Source organism: Phyllobates terribilis, unplaced genomic scaffold, assembly GCF_046119375.1.
Source record: "Phyllobates terribilis strain yellow unplaced genomic scaffold, ASM4611937v1 Scaffold_5__5_contigs__length_657084704, whole genome shotgun sequence".
Lineage (NCBI taxonomy): Eukaryota > Metazoa > Chordata > Amphibia > Anura > Dendrobatidae > Phyllobates > Phyllobates terribilis.
In genome coordinates, this window is record NW_027362765.1 from 318278563 (window position 1) to 318302018 (window position 23456).

General features: G+C 42.7%; 1 protein-coding gene across 2 annotated transcripts in view; it reads left to right on the forward strand.

Annotated features, from left to right (window-relative positions):
* LOC141273106 (uncharacterized) overlaps nucleotides 1-20298 on the forward strand; it is a 41978-nt gene extending 21680 nt beyond the window's left edge. For both annotated transcript variants that reach the window (XM_073684496.1, XM_073684495.1), the window contains 8 exons: nucleotides 12105-12242; nucleotides 12363-12551; nucleotides 12621-12723; nucleotides 13705-13757; nucleotides 17369-17440; nucleotides 17591-17683; nucleotides 17846-17942; nucleotides 20002-20298. In XM_073684496.1, the coding sequence (XP_073540597.1) occupies nucleotides 12105-12242; nucleotides 12363-12551; nucleotides 12621-12723; nucleotides 13705-13757; nucleotides 17369-17440; nucleotides 17591-17683; nucleotides 17846-17942; nucleotides 20002-20009 (753 nt within the window). In that variant the 3' untranslated portion in view covers nucleotides 20010-20298. The remainder of the gene's footprint in view (nucleotides 1-12104; nucleotides 12243-12362; nucleotides 12552-12620; nucleotides 12724-13704; nucleotides 13758-17368; nucleotides 17441-17590; nucleotides 17684-17845; nucleotides 17943-20001) is intronic.
* The last annotated feature ends 3158 nt before the right edge of the window (nucleotides 20299-23456 follow it).

Sequence of the window (23456 nt, forward strand, 5' to 3'; positions counted from 1 at the left end):
CTCTGCTACCAAATGGCCTGACTGGTTCATTTACACCGTATAGGACAGGAACCTAGGGGAAATATACACACCATCAGCCATTATATTTCTATATATACCTATACATTTGTAGTGGTTGATGATGTGTACATAGATAATAGAGGGAGAGAAACACAGTACTGTGCAGAAGTTTTAGGCAGGTGTGGAAAAAATGCTTTAAAAAATAGAAGAGTTAGTTTAATTTTATCAAATAACACCGGGCAAAACTGTCAGTGAAAAAGACTGGGTGTATTGGTGGACAACAAGCTCACGTTTGGTGGCCAGTGTCAGGCAGCTGCTGCAAAGGCAAATAAAATAATGGGATGCATTAAAAGAGGCATAGATGCTCATGAGGAGAGCATAATTTTACCTCTATACAAGTCACTAGTGCGACCACACTTAGATTACTGTGTACAGTTCTGGTCTCCGGTGTATAAGAAAGACATAGCTGAACTAGAGAGGGTGCAGAGAAGAGGCACCAAGGTTATTAGAGGACTGGGGGGTCTGCAATACCAAGACAGTTTATTAACCCCTTCATGACGGGGCAAATTTTTTTTTTTGTTTCTCCCTCCTCTTATTCCTGAAGCCGTAGATCTTTTATTTTTCTGTCCACATAGACATATGAGGGCTTGTTTTTTTTGCTGGACGAGTTGTACCTTTGAATGACATCATTCCTTTTATCACATAGTGTACCGGAAAACGGTAAAAAAAAATCCAAGTGGGGGGAAATTGTGAATAAAACGCATTTCTGACATATTTTGTGAATTGTTTTTACAGTGTACATTTTATGGTAAAAATGATCTCACAATATGATTCTACTCATCAGTAGGATTATGGTGATACCACACATTCCAGTTTTTTTTTATTATTTTAGTGGTGAAAATCAGAAGTTTGCAAAAAAAAATGTTTTGCAGTTTTCAACATTTTCCGAGATCCAGAACACTTTCATTTTTCAGTCAATGGAGCTATGTGACTGCTTATTTTTTGCAGGGTGAGACTGTTTTTATTGATGCTATTTTTAGATAGATGTAACATCGTTTTTAAGGTTGAAGGAAGACTAAGTCCATCTAGTTCAACTCATAGCCTAATATGTTGATCCAGAGGAAGGCAAAAAAAATCATGTGGCAAACACTAAGCTCCACATTGGGGAAAAAATTCCTTCCTGACTCCATACGACAATCAGACTAGTTCCCTGGATCAACACCCTATCAAGGAATCTAGTATATATAACCTGTAATATTATACTTTTCCAGAAACGCATCCAGGCCCTTCTTAAATGTTAGTAGTGAATCACTCATTACAACATCATGCGGCAGAGAGTTCCATAGTCTCACTGCTCTTACAGTAAAGAATCCGCGTCTGTGATTATGATTAAACCTTCTTTCCTCCAGACGTAGAAGATGCCCCCTTGTCCCCGTCTCCGGCCTCAGAGTAAAAAGATCAGTAGACAGGTCTTTGTACTGTCCCCTCATATACTTGTACATAGTAATAAGATCACCCCTAACCCTTCCTTTTTCCACAGTAAATAACCCCAAGTGTAATAAACTGTCTTGGTATTGCAGACCCCCCCAGTCCTCTAATAACCTTGGTCGCTCTTCTCTGCACCCGCTCTAGTTCAGCTATGCCTTTCTTATACACCGGAGACCAGAACTGTACACAGTATTCTAAGTGTGGTCGCACTAGTGACTTGTATAGAGGTAATATTATGTTCTCCTCATGAGCATCTATGCCTCTTTTAATGCATCCCATTATTTTATTTGCCTTTGCAGCAGCAGCCTGACACTGGCCACTAAACGTGAGCTTGTCGTCCACCAATACACCCAGGTCTTTTTCAGTGACAGTTTTGCCCAGTGTTTTACAATTAAGCATATAATTATACATTTTATTTCCTCTGTGCATTACCTTACATTTATCCCCATTAAAGCTCATTTGCCATTTATCTGCCCAAGCTTTTAGTTTACATAGATCCTCATGTAATATAAAATTGTCCTCCTCTGTATTGATTACCCTGCAGAGTTTAGTCTCATCTGCAGATATTGAAATACTACTCTGTATGACCCCTACAAGGTCATTAATAAATATGTTAAAAAGAAGCGGGCCCAATACTGACCCCTGTGGTACCCCACTGTTAACTGAGACCCAGTCTGAGAGTTTTCCATTAATAACCACCCTTTGTTTCCTATCACTGAGGCAATTCTTAACCCACTTACATATATTTTCCCCTATCCCCATTGTTCTCATTTTATGTATCAACCTTTTGTGTGGAACCGTATCAAAAGCTTTTGAAAAGTCCATATACACAACATCCACTGCATTTCCTTGGTCCAGTCCAGAACTTACCTCTTCATAAAAGCTGATCAGATTAGTTTGACAGGAACGGTCCCTCGTAAACCCATGTTGATATTGGGTCATGAGGTTATTCTTCTTCAGATACTCTAGTATAGCATCTCTTAGGAAACCCTCCAGGATTTTACCCACAGTAGAGGTTAAGCTTACTGGCCTATAATTTCCAAGTTCAGTTTTTGTCCCCTTTTTGAATATTGGCACCACATTTGCTGTACGTCAGTCCTGTGGTACAGACCCTGTTATTATGGAATCTTTAAAGATTAAAAATAATGGTCTATCTATGACTTTACTTAATTCCTGCAGTACTCGCGGGTGTATCCCATCCGGGCCCGGGGATTTGTCAACTTTAGTGATTTTTAGACGCCGCCATACTTCCTGCTGGGTTAAGCAAGTGACATTTAATGGAGAATTTTTGTTATCATTGATCATGTTTTCTGTCATGTGATTTTCTTGTGTAAATACTGTTGAAAAAAAATCATTTAGCATATTGGCTTTTTCCTCATCCTCATCCACCATTTCACCCAGACTATTTTTAAGGGGGCCAACACTATCATTTTTTAGTTTTTTACTATTTATGTAGTTAAAGAATATTTTGGTATTATTTTTACTTTCTCTGGCAAGGATTCTCTCTGTCTCAATCTTTGCTGCCTTGATTTGGTTTTTACAGAATTTATTTAATTTTCTGTATTTATTTAATGCCTCATCACTACCTACTTGCTTTAGTTCTCTAAATGCTTTCTTTTTGTCTCTTATTGCGCCCCTTAAAGCTCTATTTAGCCATAGTGGTTTCCTCCTATTTCTAGCATGTTTATTCCCATAGGGTATATATTGTGCACAGGTCCTATTCAGGATGTTAATAAATGTCTCCCATTTGCTTTGTGTAGTTTTATGTCTCAGGATATCATCCCAGTTTATTGCACTAAGATCATCTCTCAACCTTTGGAAATTTGCCTTCCTGAAGTTTAGTGTCCTTGTAACCCCTCTACTACACATCTTATTAAAGGATACATGAAAATGTATTCTTTTGTGATCACTGTTACCCAAGTGACGCCCTACTCGTATATTTGATATGCGGTCTGGACTATTGGTTAATATTAGGTCTAGCAGTGCCCCCCTTCTAGTTGGGTCCTGAACCAGTTGTGAAAGGTAATTGTCTCTCATAGTTGTCAAAAAAGTATTACCTTTGCTTGAACTACAGGTTTCTGTTCCCCAATGTATTTCAGGGTAGTTAAAGTCCCCCATAATAATGACTTCTACTTGAGTCGCTGCTTCATCTTTTTCCTTTATGAGGATATTCTTCGCTGCTTCCATTATTTTTGGAGACTTATAACAAACCCCTATCAGTAATTTATTATTTTTCCCCCCTCCCCTTATCTCCACCCACAGGGACTCTACATTTTCATTAGATTCACATATATTCTCACTCAAGACAGGTTTTAAGGATGATTTTACATATAAACACCCCCCCCCCTCTCTTGTTTGTGCGGTCATTTCTGATCAGACTATATCCCTGTAAATTAACTGCCCAGTCATGGCTCTCGTCCAGCCATGTCTCAGATATCCCTACCATGTCATAATTATTTTCCAACAAAATTAATTCTAATTCCTCCATTTTGTTGGTGAGGCTTCTGGCATTAGTGTACATGCATTTTATGCATCTCTTTGTACCTCTATTCCTTCTTACTATATTAACTGTTCTAACCCCACCCCCAATTTCTTTATTTGTGCCCAGGTCACTATCTGCACTATCTTCCCCACCTATAAAATGAATACCCCCCCCCCCAAATCCCTAGTTTAAACACTCCTCCAACCTTCTAGCCATTTTCTCCCCCAGCACAGCTGCACCCTTCCCATTGAGGTGCAGTCCGTCCCTAGCGTAGAATCTGTAGCCAACTGAGAAGTCGGCCCAGTTCTCCAGGAACCCAAACCCCTCCTTCCTACACCTGTTCCTGAGCCACTTATTTATCTCCCTAATCTCCCGTTGCCTCTCTGGCGTGGCACGTGGTACAGGTAGTATTTCAGAGAATACCACCTTGGAGGTCCTTGCTTTAAGCTTGCAGCCTAATTCCCTGAAATCATCTTTAACTCCTTTGCAACCCATGCCGTATTAGTACGCACATTTGCGTACCCTCCGTTCAGTGAGGGCTGCTGCGCTGAGCCCTCACTGAACCGAGCACATGTCAACTGATTCTTACAGCTGACATGTACCCGCAACAGCCGCGGGTGGAATCGCGATCCACCCGCGGCTGTTAACATGTTAAATGCCGCTGTCAATCTCCGACAGCGGCATTTGACGTGCGCTTCCGGGTAGCGTGTCATAAGCCCCGCCCATCGGCGACCCCGTCACGTGATCGCGGGTCACCGATGGGTGGGCATGACAACCCAGGATCTGTAGCAGACGCCTGTGGTTGTCATGATCTGGTCGCTATGAGCGCCACCTAGTGTTCGGCGCTCATAGCACAGGACCATTTCTGCTGCATGCAGGGGATCTGCTCGTCCTCTGTATGTAGCAGAGCCGATCGGATAGTTGCTGCTTCTAGTCTCCTATGGAGACTATTGAAGCAAGCAACAAGTGAAAAAAAATTGTTTTTAAAAATATTAAAAAAAATAAAAAAAATATAAAAGTTTAAATCACCCCCCTTTCGCCCCATTCAAAATAAAATATATATATAAAAAAAACCTACATAGACATATTTGGTATCGCCACGTTCAGAATCGCCCGATCTATCAATAAAAAAAAAAGAATTAATCTTATCGGTAAACGGCGTAACGAGAAAAAAATTCTAAACGCCAGAATTACGTTTTTTGGTCGCCGCAAAATTGCAATAAAATGCAATAACGGGCGATCAAAACATCGGATCTACCCCAAAATGTTATCAATAAAAACGTCAGCCCAGCGCGCAAAAAATAAGCCCTCACCCAGCCCCAGATCCCGAAAAATGGAGACGCTACAGGTCTCGGAAAATGGCGCTATTTTTTTTTTATTTTTTGTACCAAATTTTGTAATTTTTTTTCACCACTTAAATATAAAAGAACCTATACATGTTTGGTGTCTACGAACTCGTAATGACCTGGAGAATAAGAATGGCAGGTCAGTTTTAGCATTCAGTGAACGTGGTAAAAAAATAAAATAAACAACTGTGGTATTGCACTTTTTTTGCAATTTTACCGCACTTGGAATTTTTTTTCCCATTTTCCCGTACACAATATGGTAAAACTAGTAATGGCGTTGAAAAGTACAACTCGTCCCGCAAAAAATAAGCCCTCACATGGCCATATTGACCAAAAAATAAAAACGCTATGGCTCTGGGAACAAGGGGAGCAAAAAACGAAAAAGCAAAAGCTGAAAAAGCTCTGGTCCTTAAGGGGTTAAGGACCTTCCACCTACCTCTAACTTTGTCATTTGTACCATTGTGCACCATGACCGCTGGGTCCTCACCAGCCCCTCCCAGTAATGTCAACCCGATCAGCGATGTGCAGGACTCGAGCGCCAGGTAGGCCGCACACTGTTCGACTATCCCTGTCTTTGTGACAGATTGCCCTAACTGTTCCCCTAATAATTGAGTCCCCCCACTACCAGCACCTGCCTGGCCTGCCCTGCTCTCCTATTTCCCCCCTCACTGGAGCTGACACTCCTCCGGCTTTCAGAGGACATGCCTTGCTGCAGCTGTGCTACCCCTGTACTGACACCTCCCTCATCTGCCAACTTTGCAAACTTATTGGGGTGTACCAGATCAGGACTAGCCTCCCTGGCACTCTTCCCTCTACCCCCCCTTCTAACTGTCACCCAGCTAGCTGCCTCACTGTCCAGCAGCTCCATACTACCACCCTCCCCCACATCTACCCCAGTGAGCAGCTGCTCAGTGAGCAGGAGACTCCTTTCCATATTGTCAATGAATCTCAGTGTTGCCAGCTGCTCATTTAGATCCAGTACCTGGGCTTCCAAACGCACAACGTGCACACATCTCGCACAGCAGTATGCACCCAGGACCGGTTGTTCAAGGATTGCATACATGTGGCAAGATGTACACTGGATAGCATTGCCAATAATGGAGCTCATTTCCTAATGGGGATTGCAATATACAGAAATGTTAAGTAAAAAGAAATGTTAAGAATTAATAAAATACAGACAGCAATTCAGTCCAAATTCCTCCCTTCCAAACTCCCTGAATCCAAGTCACTCAATCACAAGTCACACACTTACTCCCGTTTGCACTTGCGCTCCAGTCACACTCAGCTTGTTCACACTCGCTAAGGAAGAAGATCTAAAGAGTTTTTTTTCCCCTTTTAGCAGCAATCCAACCTACAGCTCAATGCACTTCCAAAGGGCAAGATGTGATGTTTTGATCACTTCTTACAGCATTTTTTGTGGAATTGCAGTGACCAAAAAACCCGTAATTTTGGTGTTCTTGAATTTTTTTCCATTTCCCATGTTTACAAATTGATTGATTTAATTTTTTTTTTTAATTTTGATCAGACTTTTCTGAACTTGGCGATACCACGTGTGTATTTTTAATTTTTTTTTTATTATCTTCATATTTAATGGAAGAAAAAGGGAGCGATTTGAACGTTAAAGGTTGTTTTTTTTTCATTGTTTTTTTTTTTTTTTTTTTTTTTTACTTTTCACTGTTCTTATTAATCACCTTAGGGGACTTGAAGCAGCGTCATCTGATCACTTGTTCTATATACAGCGATACCACAGCATCACTGCATATGGCAGAAATCATGGTCTCCTTAGAAGCCCGGCCATAGGCTGAGTTTTAAAGGAGCTCCGTAATGACAAGCACAGAGGTCTTCTACAGACCCCAGGCTGTCATAGCAACCCATTGGCTACCTGTGATCACATCACAGGCGTGCCAATGAGCGCATGGAATGCCGTGCACCCATGCCGGTGCATGTTAAATGCCGCTGTCACAGATTGATAGTGGTATTTAACAGATTAACAATCAAGAGCGGAGCTCCACTCCACCTGCGATTGTTAGAGGCAGGTCCAGAGCTCTTTCTAATGGTCTTTTTAGATTGCGACTGGGACAAAGGGGGCATCCTTGGCGTTTAGAAGAAAGAAGGTTTAATCATAATCACAGACGCGGATTCTTTACTGTAAGAGCAGTGAGACTGAAACTCTCTGCCACATGATGTTATAATGGTCTGTTCACTTAAAGTACAAGTAGGCCTGGATGCATTTCTCGAAAAATATAAGATTACAGGTTATTGGCACTAAATTCTGTGATGGGTGTGTTAATCGAGGCAACTAGTTTGATAGTTGAGAAGGAATTTTTCCCCTAATATTGAGGTAATAATGTGTGCCCCATGGGGTTTTTGCCTTCCTCATGATCAACATGTTAGGCAATAGGTTGATCTCAATGGACTTACGTCTACCTTCAAAACTATAAAGCTAGTAACAGAATGAATGAATAAAAGAGAAATCTAAATCTTGTAAATATTTGGTGTGACCGCCCTTTGTTTTCCAAACTGCATGCAAGCATCAATTCCTCTAGGTACACTTGTGCAAAGATTTTGAAGGAACTTTGCAGGGAGGTTGTGGATCAAATCTTGTGAATCTAAGCTTGTGCAAATCCTTTTCTTTATGTTACAGTTGGAAGGGACCTCCAGGATCATTGTGTCCAGGGTCATTATGTAAGGCAGACTCGATGATATTGAGATCATTGCTCCTTGTTCTTCTTTACACTGAAGATCGTTCTTAATAACATTGGCAATCAGACGCCTCCCTGATGTTATTACATGACAGACAAGTATCTGCTGACCTTCCTTAGCTGACCACTGCATCTATGGTCCTCAGCGTTAGCCATTTCTTAGTGTCTGCAATGCTGAGAAAAACAGGCAGATACTTATTATCAAACATCATCTCACCACGTGAAAAACAAGCCTTCAAAAGTGGAAAATAAAAGCTTTACAGGTCTCTTAAAATGGCGACACAAATCAAATAATAATTTCTTGTTCGTCTCATAGGGGGACACAGAACTGTGGTATAGTCTGCTACCACCTGGAGGCGGACACTATTATTGCTTTTAACTAAAATGGTTCCCCCCCCAGCAGACTATACCTGGCATGCTGGAGTCAGGCTTCCTCAGTTTAGTGTAGTGTCAGCTGGAGATAAGGTCTGTCTCGGACCTGTCTTGGGTTAGGTGCTACCATGTATGCTTTGTGTTTTTCAGATTGATGTCTCTGGGTAACAGTATGTAATTGTGCACTCTTGTTTCACCCACGTAGTGACTGAGAGTACAGACTGTAATTGTTTAGTCCGTATCCTCTCGCGTCGGTGTGCCAGACCTACGTACCTTGACACAGTCGGTAGTCAGGTTTCGGGGCGAAGGTCTGTAAGCCAACTAGCTCTTGCCTGCCGCCCCACATAGTCATGTGTGCATGGAGTAGAAGATAAAGGGATCTGGATTTTCAGGACAGGTAAGTATAACCCTGTCATGACTCTCTGCCCCCTGCCCCCCCACCCCACCCACACACACACACACACTCTATTCCTTTCCCTGGGGTGGTAGTTACCAGTTACTCTCTGAAACCGCCCTATCTGGGTAGTAGCAGGCCAGATGCTACTGGTGCGGGTCCGGTTCCAGCAGGCAGATCGCAAGCGTATTTGGCCATTGGAGTCCTCGGCCGCTCATTGGGTGGGACTTTTCCACAAGTTGGCGGCTGTGTTACTCCCATCCTATCAGCGCAGCCGGTCTTTCAGCCAATCAGCAGCGGTGTCTTGGCATACCGGGTTCCCCTCCTCTGGCTCCGCCCCTTCCTGATCCACCTTACTGGCACTTTTTAAGTGGTGTGGGGCACAAAAGCACCTCAGTGTCTTTTTCCTCGTGGGATAGCAAGCTCACGGGGCACAGATTCCTGCAACATGGATGTAGTAGGCTGTTGGCTACTGGGGGCTGAGTCGAGAAAGGACTGTGCACGCCCATTAGCGCAGCCTGCACTTGTCACTTTCTATGCTTTCTGTGCCTTATTGTACCGCCTGTGCCTGTTTTCCACTATCTGGACGATATTCTTGTCAAAGGGCCATCCTTTGCTCAGAATCTAGAGAGCCTGCAGAGCATTCTATAAACTCTGGAGCGATTCTGTTGGATTGAAAATAGCACAAATTCTATTTTGGTTCCATCACAGCGGCTACAGTTTTTGGGAATGGTGTTCGACATCGTTCAGACATCAGTATTTCTTCCAGAGGAGAAGAGATTATCTCTTCAGTCTTCCATCAGAACTTTGAAGCATCCGGGCAGGCATTCCCTTCAATTTTGAATGAAGGTAGTAGGAAAGATGGTGGCGACGTTTGAGGCAGTGCAGTTTGCTCAATTTTGAGCAAGGCCTCTACAAAACAGGCTTGTAGCCTCTTGGGTCAGATCAATACAGTCCCTGGATTGGATTATTCATCTCCCCCCTTTTGTTGTCACCAGTCTCTCAGGTGGTTAACGTAGCCCCTGTTTAACTCTGAGTCGCTCTTGTCATCCCATTCAGTGGCAGGTGCTCATCACAGATGCCAGCCTTTCCGACATTCCTACTTCGGTTGGTAGACAGAATAGCATCTGAGTTGCTGGGTTCTCTGCTAGCTTCACCCGGCTGTACAGCCTCAGTTGGTCGTTCTGATTCACTCTGGGAGGTGTTCAGTGTACCAAGGACCGGGAGTAGACTGTTAGATGGCTCATGACCGCATACCAGGAATATATCACACTGGCAAACTGGCCCCTGCTGGGACAAGGTCACAGCCCATTTAGGAGTGGAGTGTTCAAGTGACAACAAAGGTGCAGACGGTGCCAGAAGTGTAAATCGCCACAGACTGAGAACCTGCACCTACCTTGGGGGAAACAGGGCAGTCTGGTGAACACAATCCCTCCCAGGTTCGGCCCCGATGGGCACGACTCAACTGCCTGGACACATCTAGTGTTGGTCGCCTGACTGAGCAACCGCTTGGTTGGTGCTGAAGAATGACTTCATATAACTGCGGGCAGCGGTATGAGGTGAAGCTGTGAGCAGACACTGGGAGTGGCCATAGTACTAAGGGTGGTAAAGGCCCTGAATTCTAGAACCAGAACCGCATTCAAGGTTTAAGGTACAGAGGAACTGGGGGCCCATAGGGAGGGAGGGGCACATCCTCATACCCATGTCACAGAGATTCCCTGGGCAGCAATCGGCAGAGGACGAGGGAGGTACCAGCAGTGCAAAATGCTACAGCCTGGTCTGAAGGAAACCCGACCTTGCAACACATGCAAGCAGTATTGGGTAACTAGATGGGGATCAAAGAGAGGGGGAGCCATGGGACACTGCGAGCGTAGGATCCTCCAACAACAAACCGCCTACCTGGTCCGAGGGTCGCTAAGGTCAGAGATCGTGGTGATACCCAACAGGATTGTGATTGAGGGCAACTAGGCCGGCCGGTGCGTTGAGTCGTACTGGAGCAAGCCGAGGAGTGATGGTAGAAGACCCATCCTGGTTGCACACACAGGGAAAATTGAGCCCAAACAAGAGGAAGGGCATGGACCACTGTAGTTGGTCAGAGGGTGGGCCAGTCGCCCACTGATTGGCGAACAGGGGCTCACCAGCCACGCTGACTGGCTGGGGGTGTGTGCACACTGAACCTGCTGATTGGCTGTTGGACAGAAAACCACCGGACCTGCTGATTGACCAGTAGGTGAGGCTCACAGACAACCTTGATTGGCTTGGGGTGTGGGAGCAGTGAATGAGCTGATGAAAAAAAGTGATCTAATGTGAGAATAGCACAAGATTACACTCAAGTTTGATATTTAGTGTGTATACGTGCATACTGTACCTAGCTTGAGCATGCTCGGGCGACAAGATTAAACACCTAATGTGACAAACATCACCACCACAACCATGCAGGACCTCTCCTAAAAAAACGCATGCACCCTGGAAGGCAGGGAAATGTGTCCCCATAACTCCCTTTTTTCCCTGGAGGCGTGCTCTCTAGAAGCTACCACAACGAGAAAAGGCATAGAGGGAGGAGGGGGAAAAAGCTCACTACAGGGTTTTAATTACCTGTCCTGAAAATCCAGATCTGTTTATCTTCTGCTCCATGCACACGCCTGCTAAGTGGAGCAGCTTTCAAGAGCTAGTTGGCTTACAGACCTCCCTCCGCCCCAGTACCTGACTACCGACTGTGTCAAGGTACTTTTGGTCCGGCCACATCGATACAAGAGGATACGGACTGAGCAATTACAGTCTGTACTCTCCGTCGCTATGTGGGTGAAACAGAGTGCACAATTTCCTACTGTTACCCAGAGACATCCCTCTGAAACACAAAAAAGAAAAATGGTTAACGTCTAACCTGAGACAGACCTTGCCTCCAACTGACACTACAATATACTGAGGAAGCCTGATGCTAGAAGGCAAGGTATAGTATGCTGAGGAGGAGCCAATTTTCAATTAGGTGTATTAATAGTGGCAGCAGACTGTCCCATGGTTCTGTATGCCCCAATGAGACAAGCGAGAAACAGATTTTCGGTGAGTGCAAAAAGTCTACTTTTACTTGACATAGAGGAGTGTGATCGCATTGGCCCCTTCCTGCTGTAATGCCATATTGTGCAAAAATATAGTTCAAAAGCATTATAAAATAAACTTTGTAAAGAGAAAAGCAAAATTCATATGATTCAGAGTTTTATGTCCCGTTTATAATTCGGGCTAGGTTTTGTAATTTTTTGGAAGTAATTATTAGATTTAGAGCTGCTTAGAGGTTTGCTAATGCTCGTCTCTTCTCGTTTTAGAAGTCCCCCCACAGTCATTTCCACCCACCTACACCGGAGTCTGTGTTCAGAGATCTGATAATGTACAAGGAAAGGAGTCAAATTAATAAGAGGATATTGGACCTTACAATGGAGATCATCTACTTGCTCTCTAGAGGGGTGAGGGATTCTGGGAATTGTCACATGACGTGCCGCTGGTTTTTGAGTAGTATTCTTCTGTGGAGCTTCTGGTTTGGATGCTAATTAGGGACAGATTTTATTACTTTACTCAATTTCCAGGATTATGTAATTCTGAAGTCGTCTGGTGAGCATGTGATACCCAGCGGCGCCATTCATGGCTCGGCCGGTCAGAGTAGTATCCAGAGCCCGCTTATGCTGCCGACCTCTGACTCTCTGACCCATGAGCTACACAATGAGCAGAAGATCTTAGAAGTCACCAAGAAGCTGAATGAGCTGCTGACCGGAGAGGTGAGCACTGCTGGGACATGGCCCAGTTACATGCGTAATGTCTGGATGATGACTATATTTGCATGTTAGGTGCCGTTAAGGTGTCAAGACGTTACGGTCTACTTCTCTGTGGAGGAGTGGAAGTATTTTGAACAACACAAGGATCTGTACATGAAGCGCTTTACATCAACAGGTAAGATGAAACCCCCTGTGTTAATGTCTAGAGATTAGTGCTTGCCTGCATATCTGCCAACAGTACTGAGTTTTGCCAGAGATTCGGTTTGACTATAAGGTGTCTCTGGATCACATAAGGGGCAAGATTTATTATGGCTGTTTGCATCAAAAGGGGCATTCTTTGGTGAAAGCACCGCTCCAGCATTTTTTTATTGCAGCGCTGGAGTGGTTCTACTAACTTAAGCTCCCGGCACCTAGTATTATATTTACCAGCCGCCATCTTCAACTCTTCCCGGCTCCGCTTTGGTCAGTCTTTAGCAGTTTGTGACCTGCCAGATCGCTCCAGTGTCAAGAAGTCACAACTCAATGTAATCCTCTTTAGAGTCTCATTCTGAGAGCTTGTAAGCGTTGCCGCTGACTTCCGGTCAGTCAGAAATTGCGGTCACAAGATGGTGGTGCAGAAGTGGAGTGACGCCCGGATGTGCTGAAGATGGCGGTAAAGTAATGCCAAAGCAAACCTATACGAGTAGTATCACTGTGGCTGCTGCCTGGTCTACTAACCTGGAAAAACTCTGGAGAGAAAATCCTGGAAGCTTGGAACTCCCTTAGGTTGTACTGTATGTAGCTAATAGAATAGTAGGACTATATATCATGTGCTCTCCTGGCAAGCTGTGCAAGGGCGCATAGCAATGTACAGACTGCTGCTGACTCCAGCTCGGATCGCCGCACAGCTCCATGAACAATTAGAGAAAATAATGGAAAAAGAGTCACAATCCTTGTTAATCGTGGTGCTGAAACTGCTAGAGGGGGTCTTTTATTATCCCGGTTTGTTAAATTATCAGCACTCAGACAATTGTCTTTCTGTGGGCAAATGGGGGTGGAATGTTAGTATTAGAAAGTTGTGTGTAATCGGTTTTCTCTATGTGAGGGGGCGTTAAGAGAAGAATGTCATATGGTTAACTTAACTGCTGAATTTTTTTCTTTTTTTTTGGATCTTTAGGTCAGCGCACCAGTCAAGGTTTTCTGAAAAGAGATACAGCACCTTGCAGAAATGTCAGTACTTCTCCAGTTAATTTAAAATACAATGCCTTAAAGTTGGCCACCTTACCTTTTAGAAAATGTGTTTGGGGATGTTTTGTGACACTTAAGACACAATAGGTAGCTGTCAGCTGAACGATGGTTCGGCTGATCATTCAGCCGACAGCCATCTCATCTGACTTCTCCAGACTCTCCTGGTGGCAGCTTATCTTGCCAAGAACAATGGTCAGCAGTCCAAAATTGGACATGCCAGACCCATCTCTCTCCTGACATCGTCTGTCGGGGTAGTGTTGGGAGGCTCCCCAAATACATTAGACTTTTAGCAGAGCCTGGTGGGTTTGGCCATCGTTAGTTTAATGTGTATGAGGGTCATCAAGAATACTTGTCACTTGCTCAAAATATGTTAGTTAAATACCTTGTAAAAATCCCTACTCTCTCCTGATTCTGCTGCTTTTTCTGTTTTGCGCTGTGCCACTCAATTGCAGAGATATTCACATTTTTTGCTTTTGGAGCACAATATATGAAATCTCTGCTTGCAGTACGGCAAGGTGTTTCTTTTAGAGTCTTCTCTGGGGGCGTGCGCTTTCACCCCTCCCTCCCAGATGGTGCCAATAATTCAGTCTTATCAGCCTCAGATGCTGCTGAACTGTGATTGGCAGCATCTGAGGGGGGTGAAAGCTCATGCCCCCCAAAGAAAACTCTGTATAACATCAAAACAGTATTGCCACTGCCCATCTTTACATCAGCCAGGAAACAATCCAGTCACTTACATAATTGGCACGTGCACCGTGAAAAAAAAATGACGGCTGCCATCTTTAGAGAGTGCAAGTGCAGTAACTCAGTCAGTGCCGATACATAGCACAGTCTGACACTGGAAGCCACCCACACAAATACTGGGGCAACAGATGCCCACTAAAGCAACTAATAAAATATTCTCTTTTGGACAAATCAGCTGAAGTACAACATATCACCTCTAAAGGTAGTGTGTATAATTATATCCAAACAATACAGCAGCCCCTGTAAGTGCTAAAATGTGTGAAAACATTGAATATATGACATTTGGACTGCATTACTGCTATATAGAATATACTTATAAAGATAAAGGTACTTAGCACATTAACAGGCAAATTTCATGAGAGCCCACCAACCACGACAAGGCGTGACTTTCTTTGATGAGCCCTAAACCTAATATTTATTATCAAACATGCCTCTCCCAGGACAAAACCCTACAAATTTAAAGGGCAAGTCGGATCCAGCTCCAATTAAAACAGTCTTAAAGTATGAGCACACAACGTCATTTAGCCACCGGCACAGCCTCCAACTCTTCCGAGGTGAAGCCGCTTCAGCAAAATGCCGGCAGGTTGCTTCACCAGCGGCACAGCTCCCGGCGTCTTTCTCCCTATATGGTGTAGTATAGAGAGCGGACAGTTTCCTAGTGGAAACCACCTGAACATGTCACTTCTTTTCACTGCTGCAGGGATTCAGAATTTTGAGGCGGTGTCATTTTGACATTACTGTGTACTATGTTCATTCTATGGGGCACTTTTTCAGGCGGATTCCATCCTAAGATACCTTTAGGCTGAAGGGAGGTGTGTTCAGCCAAATATGTAGGCCATCACCTCCTCCAATAGTGTACTGCAAAAAAGTGACCAGCACCTCCTAACAGCAAATGTGAACAAGTTCAAGCTGTCATGACTGCATAATATACAGAAGTATAATATGGAGGATAAATAAATAAAAATGCATCTTCGTGATTTAGGCTCTGCCTGCCAATATTTTGGATTTCAAATGAAACAACTGAGATGCAAGTGAAATGTAGACTTTCAGGTTTAGGAATTGCCACCATTTTTCTACAAGTCCTCCAGATTTCAGGAGCTGAAAAGTAATTGGACAAGTTAACTTTATCATAAATAAAATGACCTTTTTTAATACTTTGTAGAGAATCCTTTGCACGCAATGACTGCCTGAAGTCTGGAAGCCATGAACGTCACCAAACACTGGTTTCCTCCTTTGTAATGTTTGGCCTGCCTTTACTGCTGCTCTGTTCAGTTGTTGCTTGTTTGTGGGTCTTTCTGCCTTAAGCTTTGTCTTAAGCATCTGAAATGCATGCTTAATGGAGTTGAGATTTTATGATTGACTCGGCCATTGCAGAATATTCCACTTCTTTGCCTTAAAAAACTCCTGAGTTGCTTTCACAGTATGTTTTGGGTCATTATCCATCTGTACTGTGAATCGCCGTCCAATCAACCTTACTGCATTTGGTTGAAACTGAGCAGAAAGTATAGCCTTGTACACATCAGAATTCATCTGACTGCTTCTGTCTTCAGTCACTTCAATAAACACTAGTGACCCAGTGCAATTGGAAGCCATGCATGCCCATGCCATCACACTGCCTCCACCATGTTTTACAGAAGGTATGCTTTGGATCATGAGTTGTTTCAAACCTTCATAATTTTTTCTTCCCATCATTCTGGTACAGGTTGATCTTAGTTTCATGTGTCCAAAGAAATCTTTGCCAGAACTGGGCTGTTTCCTTTAGATGTTTTGGTAAAAGTCTAATCTGGCCTTTCTATTTTTAAGGCTCATTAATGGTTTGCACCTCATGCTGAACCCTCTGTATTTGTTCTCATGAAGTCTTCTCTTTGTGGTAGACTTTAATACTTGGGTGGATGTTGTGAAGGCGTTTTTCTTCACAATGGATAGGATCCTGCGACCTTCCACCACACCCAGGCCTTTTTGAGTTCCCAAGCTCACCAGTGTGCTTTTTTTTTTTTTTTTTTTTGATGAACGTACCAAACTGTTGATTTGGCCACTCCTAACATTTCTGCTATCTCTCTGATGGATTTCTTTTTTTTCAGCCTAATGATAGTCTGTTTCTCTTCCATTGAGAGTTCCTTTGACCTCATGTTGTGGGTTCACAGCACTAGCTTCCAAATGCAAATGCCACACCTTGAATCTGCTCCAGACCTTTTATCTGTTTAATTGATGATAGATTAACAAGGGAAAAGTCCATGCAGCCCATTAAAGAGCTTTTGAGATAATTGTCTAATTACTTTGATCCCTTGAAAAAAAGGCAGCTACATAGTAAGAAGCTGTAATTCCTAAACCCTTATTCCAGTTAGGATGTGAATACCCTCAAATTAAAGCTGAGAGTCTGCACTTTAAGCCCATATTGATTATATAGCTGTATCTTGAATATGTTTTGGTAAACAGCTAAAATGCTAAATCTTGTCACTGTAGAAATATTTCTGGACCTAACTGTATATATACTTATTGCAAAAAAGTTGAATTCCTTAAACCAATAGAACTGTTTCAGGCTCTACATAATTACTTTAATGGAATTTAGGCCCTGTCATGGGGAGGCCTAAACATGGAAAGACTTGCCACACAGTTTTGCTCCACAGCAAAGAAGTTGTAATTCACCTGTTACTTCTTCGTTTTGTACTTGATCTGACAAAAAGATGTCGACATAAATGTAGTGTGAACAGGGCCTGATATAGATGACGTTCACAGAGTTTTCAGATCTCGCGCACCTGTGGAAATTTACTAGTATATTTAGCATCTTTGCACAATTGTAATGTTTTTTTTTAATGTGTTTTAACTTTCCATTTGTTTTGTTTTTTTAGTCATCACAAAATACACCGTATAGTCAACCAAATACAGTCCAGGGAGATACTGACTTTTCTGACTCCGAAGAGGTAAGCATTTGTAACTTGGCAAACCGTTACACAAAATGATTGCTTTTATATAGATATATTTTTGATGGGAGGGAAGAGGATGATTTTTATTTAATTTTACCCAAATTTTCTGCGGACATAAGCATTTTTTTCCCTTGTTTTGTTAATCAGACGGTGTCTGACAGTGAAGATTATGAAGATGATGAAAGCCAGTCAGAAACTGAATCAGAAGATGAAGTTCCCTTGTCAAAAATAAATGATCCGGTAATATAAAGTAGTGCAAACTACTGTATATAACAAACAAAAAGTAGAGGAGAACTGAAAAAATGACATTAAGGTTATTAAGTCCCATCGTTCTTTGCCATTATTTAGTTTTTTATTGTCTTACTCTGTGGGAAATAATAAACTATCTTTTTATTCAATTAGGACCTACAAGTTCTTTTGAATAGGTTACGGAAAATGGTAAAGGAGTCTGAAGATTACAACCCACAGTGCTTCCAAAACGACCCAGAGTGGGGACCAGGTAAGATCTTCCTGGCAGATGCACTATATGCAGTGGTGTAGAGGTGGAAACTGATGAGTGCAGTCCGTATATCACAGTCCAAGTACAGAGCGTGATGCACGGAGTGGCCATGGATCTCCTGACCTGAACTTGACAGTCTGATATATGCCTATTAGGCTCTCACTCGGACCGTGATAAACTGAAGTCTGATTTTGGCCTCAGGCTGATATCCTGTAAATATTATGCAGTGACACTGATCTTAACTCTACATGTCGGGCAATAAGTGAAATCTGTGCGGTAGATCAATGCTTTGTTTCAGTGTAGAGCATGGTGCAAAGCCTCCCAGGTATATACTCAAATGTAATATAAAAAAGATGGAGGTAGCACACCATACATACACAGGTGACAATGTATACAGAGCAACATACACTTTTACTTAGGATGCTTATGATACTGAGAGGATTCTGTCACTTACTGAACAGAAGTGCCTGGGCTGACAGAAGACTTGTACTGTTGCTCAGTCTGGCAAAGAAGTTATCTTCTTCTGCTTTAGTCACTCCGCTGCTCCCCTCGTCCTGTCAGGTTCGATGAACAGATGAATACGCGTTCACGATACCTGACAGGACGCTGCCCTCACCCGACGTCTGTCTCAGCAGATATCTTTACACCTCCTGTCCTACTATGTCACAGCTGGGAAACTGCTGGGCTGACATGTTTAAAATCCTGACAGTGCACTAAATAAAGCTTTCTTTTTTGCTAAATAAAGGTATTTAATACAAATTGGAATACATAAATGTGTTTTATTTATTTTATTTAATTTCTCAGAGAACCCCTTTAAAATCCTGTCTGTTATCAAAAACGGAGAGAACTTTAATGCTATAGTTTACTGCTCGTTGCCTTGGTTACCACCCACCGCTGTAAGCTATTAGAGGTGGCTGGTCTCCTAAGCAAGTAGTGCAGCACTTACAAGCTTTTTGCTATAAAGTTTGCAGCACTGCTCAGACGTTGTCCTGATCACTGGATCCCACCAGCCTCAGTGCCCTGTTCTCCTCTGATACTGCAGAGGAAAAGCTGCCTCTGCTTACAGCATTGGCGAGTGCACTGTTAAGGCTAGCAGCGCATCCATGCCAATGCTCCAAATCATCAGGAGCGCACTTTCCCCCCTGACACTAAGCAGGAAGCTGGGAGGCAGGGGAGTGCTGTGCTTCTGAAGGTAGAAGAAGAGAATAACCCTTTAAAGCTCCACTCTGGTGCTTTTTATTTATTTCACCCCTGGAGCAATATCACTAATGCATTTTCCGTGCCCCTAGGAGAAATACATATCAGCCACTGTTTTTTGCTCTTCCTGGCGCCGCTCCTGTCCCGTTCAACCATCTTGTGACCGCAGCGCCTGACAGACCAGGAATCACAGGTAACGGTCACAAGATCTCAGTGAACCTCATTCCAGCTCTCATAGACTTACATTGAGTTGTGACTTCCGGATCGCCCAGCAAACACTGGAGCAATCCAGCAGGTCACATCCTGTAGAACAGAAGAAGATGGCAGCTGGTAAGTGTAATACTAGGGGACGGGAACATGCATTAGTGATACAGATCTGGCGGAAATGGGGGAAAAAAACCCTGGAGTGGTGCTTATTCATTTTGGAATATAGTCTTGTGCAGGAGAAAATTACACAACGCTAAGTTATCTCAGTTGTCCAGAGTAGTGTTGAGCGAGTATGTTCTATTAACCCTTTCACCGAGTATGCTCGGCCGAGCACCGAGTAGTTACAGCTGCTCGGTGATATGTTTGAATCGCTCTCGTGTGCATGATTTGTGACTGGTTGACAGGTTTAATACATGTAAGGAATGTCTATTTCTTACACATTCCTCACATGTAATAAAGCTGTTAAACAGTTGCAAATCATGCACACAGGAGAGATTCAACCATATCACCGAGCAGCTGTAAATACTCGGAGTTCGGCCCGAGCATACTCGGACAGAATGTACTCGCTCAACACTAGTCCAGAGGCAATTGTAGCTGAAAGTGACACGTGTAAGAATGGTAGAAGCACTTCAACTTTTTTCCTCTTCTTTTCTAGGATTTTGAGGATTGTTGTCCATCATCTTTGTTTGAAGCATAGCACGTTTGACCTAAAAATTGTGTCCCACCTCTGTCATACATCGATCATTTAAAGAAGCAGCTTTATCCTGATTGATACGGAAGTTTTGGTGGATTCTACTTGACAAATGATGATCTTGCTTCCGAATTGTCAATAAAGAACGCTTTTTGTTGTTGTTGTGTTTTTTTAATATTATATGTATAAAAGACTTTCGATTTTTTTAAATTGTAAAAATGTAGTATTTTTTGTTGAATAAAATTTAAAATGTACAATTTACAGATGCTTTTTGTCTGCATGATGTGGATGTTGCACGTAGCACTAGCACAATTAGGCAGTTACAATTGAAAATGTAGGGGGTGATACAGTATACTAATGAAAATGGGCCAAGATCATGGGTTATATGCTGTGTGTCGCACCGATTAAGGGTTGTGGACACTTTTTGCACCTTAGTAGACCGTTTTAGAAAGTGTTTAGTGAAAGAAGGTGTAGTTAGTGGTTGTAAAATTCACCTAATCTACTATGTTCACCCACTTTATTGGGATTAGAAAGTAGTCTAAAATTAAGCCACCTGGTGTAAACCAGATTTATCATCCACTATTAGACCACTGTGACAAATGAGGTACATTTTCAGAATGTCTTGGCTACGTTTGGGTACTTCCCCTACTGTTCAAGTGAATATGGATGACTGCATTTCTGTGGAAATGTAGCCGTAAAGGGAATCTATCAGCAGAGCAGGTTTTGATGTGGAATCCGAGAGCAGCATGGTGTAGGGGCACAGACCCTGATTCCAGCAATGTATTATTTACTGGGCTGCTTTGTGTAGTTGTGATAAAGTCTGTTTTCTCTGCTGTATATGTAGCATTGCTATGAATGCTGAGCTGCGTATAACCCCGCCCACACCACTGATTGACAGCTTCTTGTTTACACTGTCCACAAGCTGCCAATCAGTGGTGGGGGCGGGGTTACACAGATTAGCTGGACTGCCTGTTGCAGGACACCTAGTCCTGCAGTGATAATCTCCTGCTGGTAAAACACTGATTGTATTGAAACTATAGCAATCGACACATCACCTACTTCATGCTGCTCTGAGATTAAATGGCAAAAAACTGATGACAGATTCCCTTTAAAATAACCCCTGGACACAGATTCTCAGAGAGATCTATGTCCCTCTCATAGTTCTTTACAGCTCATTATACAACACATATTAAGAAAAATATGGATTTCTCTGGAATAAGATATCTGATTACAGATATCTAGGTATCATTCTATTCAACTTTCTATGGCCCTAGATAGACTGCTCACAGATTCTCTTTAACTATGGTGACCTAAAGCCTCATCATCCACGACAATAAAGACAACATCCCCCCAGCCAATGCTCTCTCAAGACTTGACCCATCATATAAGTATGCTTTTATGGAAGAATTAAATATAGTATTAGCAGTTCACCTCAAACAGGTCCACTCAACTGGTAGTCCTATGTGAGGTCCATGTAGACCCGGGGTGCACGGCCTGCTGTGTCTGGTCCCATATATATTCCATGTCATGGAGAAGACCAGTGGTACATAGCACTGTAGGGATGGGTAATTATGAATGGTGTGCTGTGTGCTCATTTCTGGGGCAGCCATATTTTGGCACAATGGGTGAAATTGTAGTTTGAGAGAAGGGAAAAATGTGGCTGTGTCAGGCATATAGTACAATGGAGAAAGCTTAATGCATGATCTCTTTCTGGACTCCACCCATGAGAAGGGTACAGTACTTCTACCTTCCTGATAGGTGGGAGCCCTACAAATAGAAGCGGCACCTTTTACATATTTATTGCACATACTTTCAATGTATACCTACAGAAGACTACACAACAACGGTACACTCAATTAAAATAACAGTTTATTAATTCTAGTAAAAGTCAGATAAGGAATGTAAACAACAGGTGGAGAAAGCAAGGCTAGGAACAGATGTTACATATACCACAGTGCTGGTTGGGTGAGAAGTAACAAATTACTTCAAGCTACATAGTAATGCCCAAAATAAATCCACAATTGCAAATTGCCTATACAAAGATATGTCTACTGAGCACACAGTACAAAATGGTACCTAGAGGTCCTAGAAAGCAGGATATATAGAATGGCAGTGCCTGACTACATATTTACAGGTGCATCTCACCAAATTAGAATATCATCAAAAAGTTAATTTATTTCAGTTCTTCAATACAAAAAGTGAAACTCATTATATAGAGTCATTACAGAGTAATCTATTTCATGTGTTTATTTCTGTTAATGTTGATGATTATGGCTTACAGCCAATGAAAACACAAGTCATTATTTCAGTAAATTAGAATAATTAACAAAAAACACCTGCAAAGGCTTCCTAAGTGTTTAAAAAGTCCCTTAGTCTGTTTCAGTAGGCTCCACAGGCTCCACAATCATGGGGAAGAATGCTGACTATTAGTAAAGGACAGTATGTTGATATTGGGTAAGAAGATGTAAACAGAGAAGATAAATCAGGTGATAGGTAAAGTGCCAGTGTGCTATCAAAGTCCCGAGCAGAGGTAGATGGTAAGAAGTATGGTAATTAACCCCTTTCTGACATGGGGCGTGTGAGGACTTTGCCACTTACTAAATACTTTTCCAGCACTGAGCACCCATTTTCGTTGATCTTATTTTTGTGTTTTGTTAGAAATTTGCTTGCTGTGTTTTGTTAGTGATTTGTTTGCTCATCAGTTCAATCTCGGGTATCAATTCCATTCAGTGACCTCGTCTCAGGGGCATTGGGCCATTGTTCTTTCAGCCAACAGACCCCTTATGTAGATGGAAAGAGTGGATGCAGAGGAGCCGTCACCACAGGGAGTCTCACATGCAAACCCAGGGGATGGGTTCCACCTGAGAAAATATCTCCACTAAGACACAATTAGCTGGGGGAGGGAGGGGTGAGCTCTTCTGCCCATTCAGGGGGCTGATCCCAGTGAAGGAGAAGAGAGACATGATTTTAGTCAAAGAGTTATGTGGAAGGACTTTGAAGGAAGAGGATGGAGACTGTGGACTTTGAAGGATGGATAAACATGTTACCATTATGGATTATGTTGTTTGGATTTAAACTTTCTTAAAAGGACTGTCGGTACTGGATACTTGTGCTTTCATCGTTTTATCTGCTGTCTAGAGGTTCGTGGACTGTGACTACAGACTATACTAGCTGGAGAGACCAAATCTGTGGGCCAACCAAAAGTTGGGAGACTGTGAGTATGGCCTTATACTAAGCCAGTGGAACTTCTGAACCCAGATTGGGAACTTAAGGACTGAGAGAATTGTATTTTGGCTATTTACCTGAAATTGCGTTATTATCATGGCTGTGATTAATAAAATATTGTTGCATCGTTAACCTGCTGAGGTGATTGCTTACAACCCACAACCTCAGATATTTACAGGGCGTATTAATACATA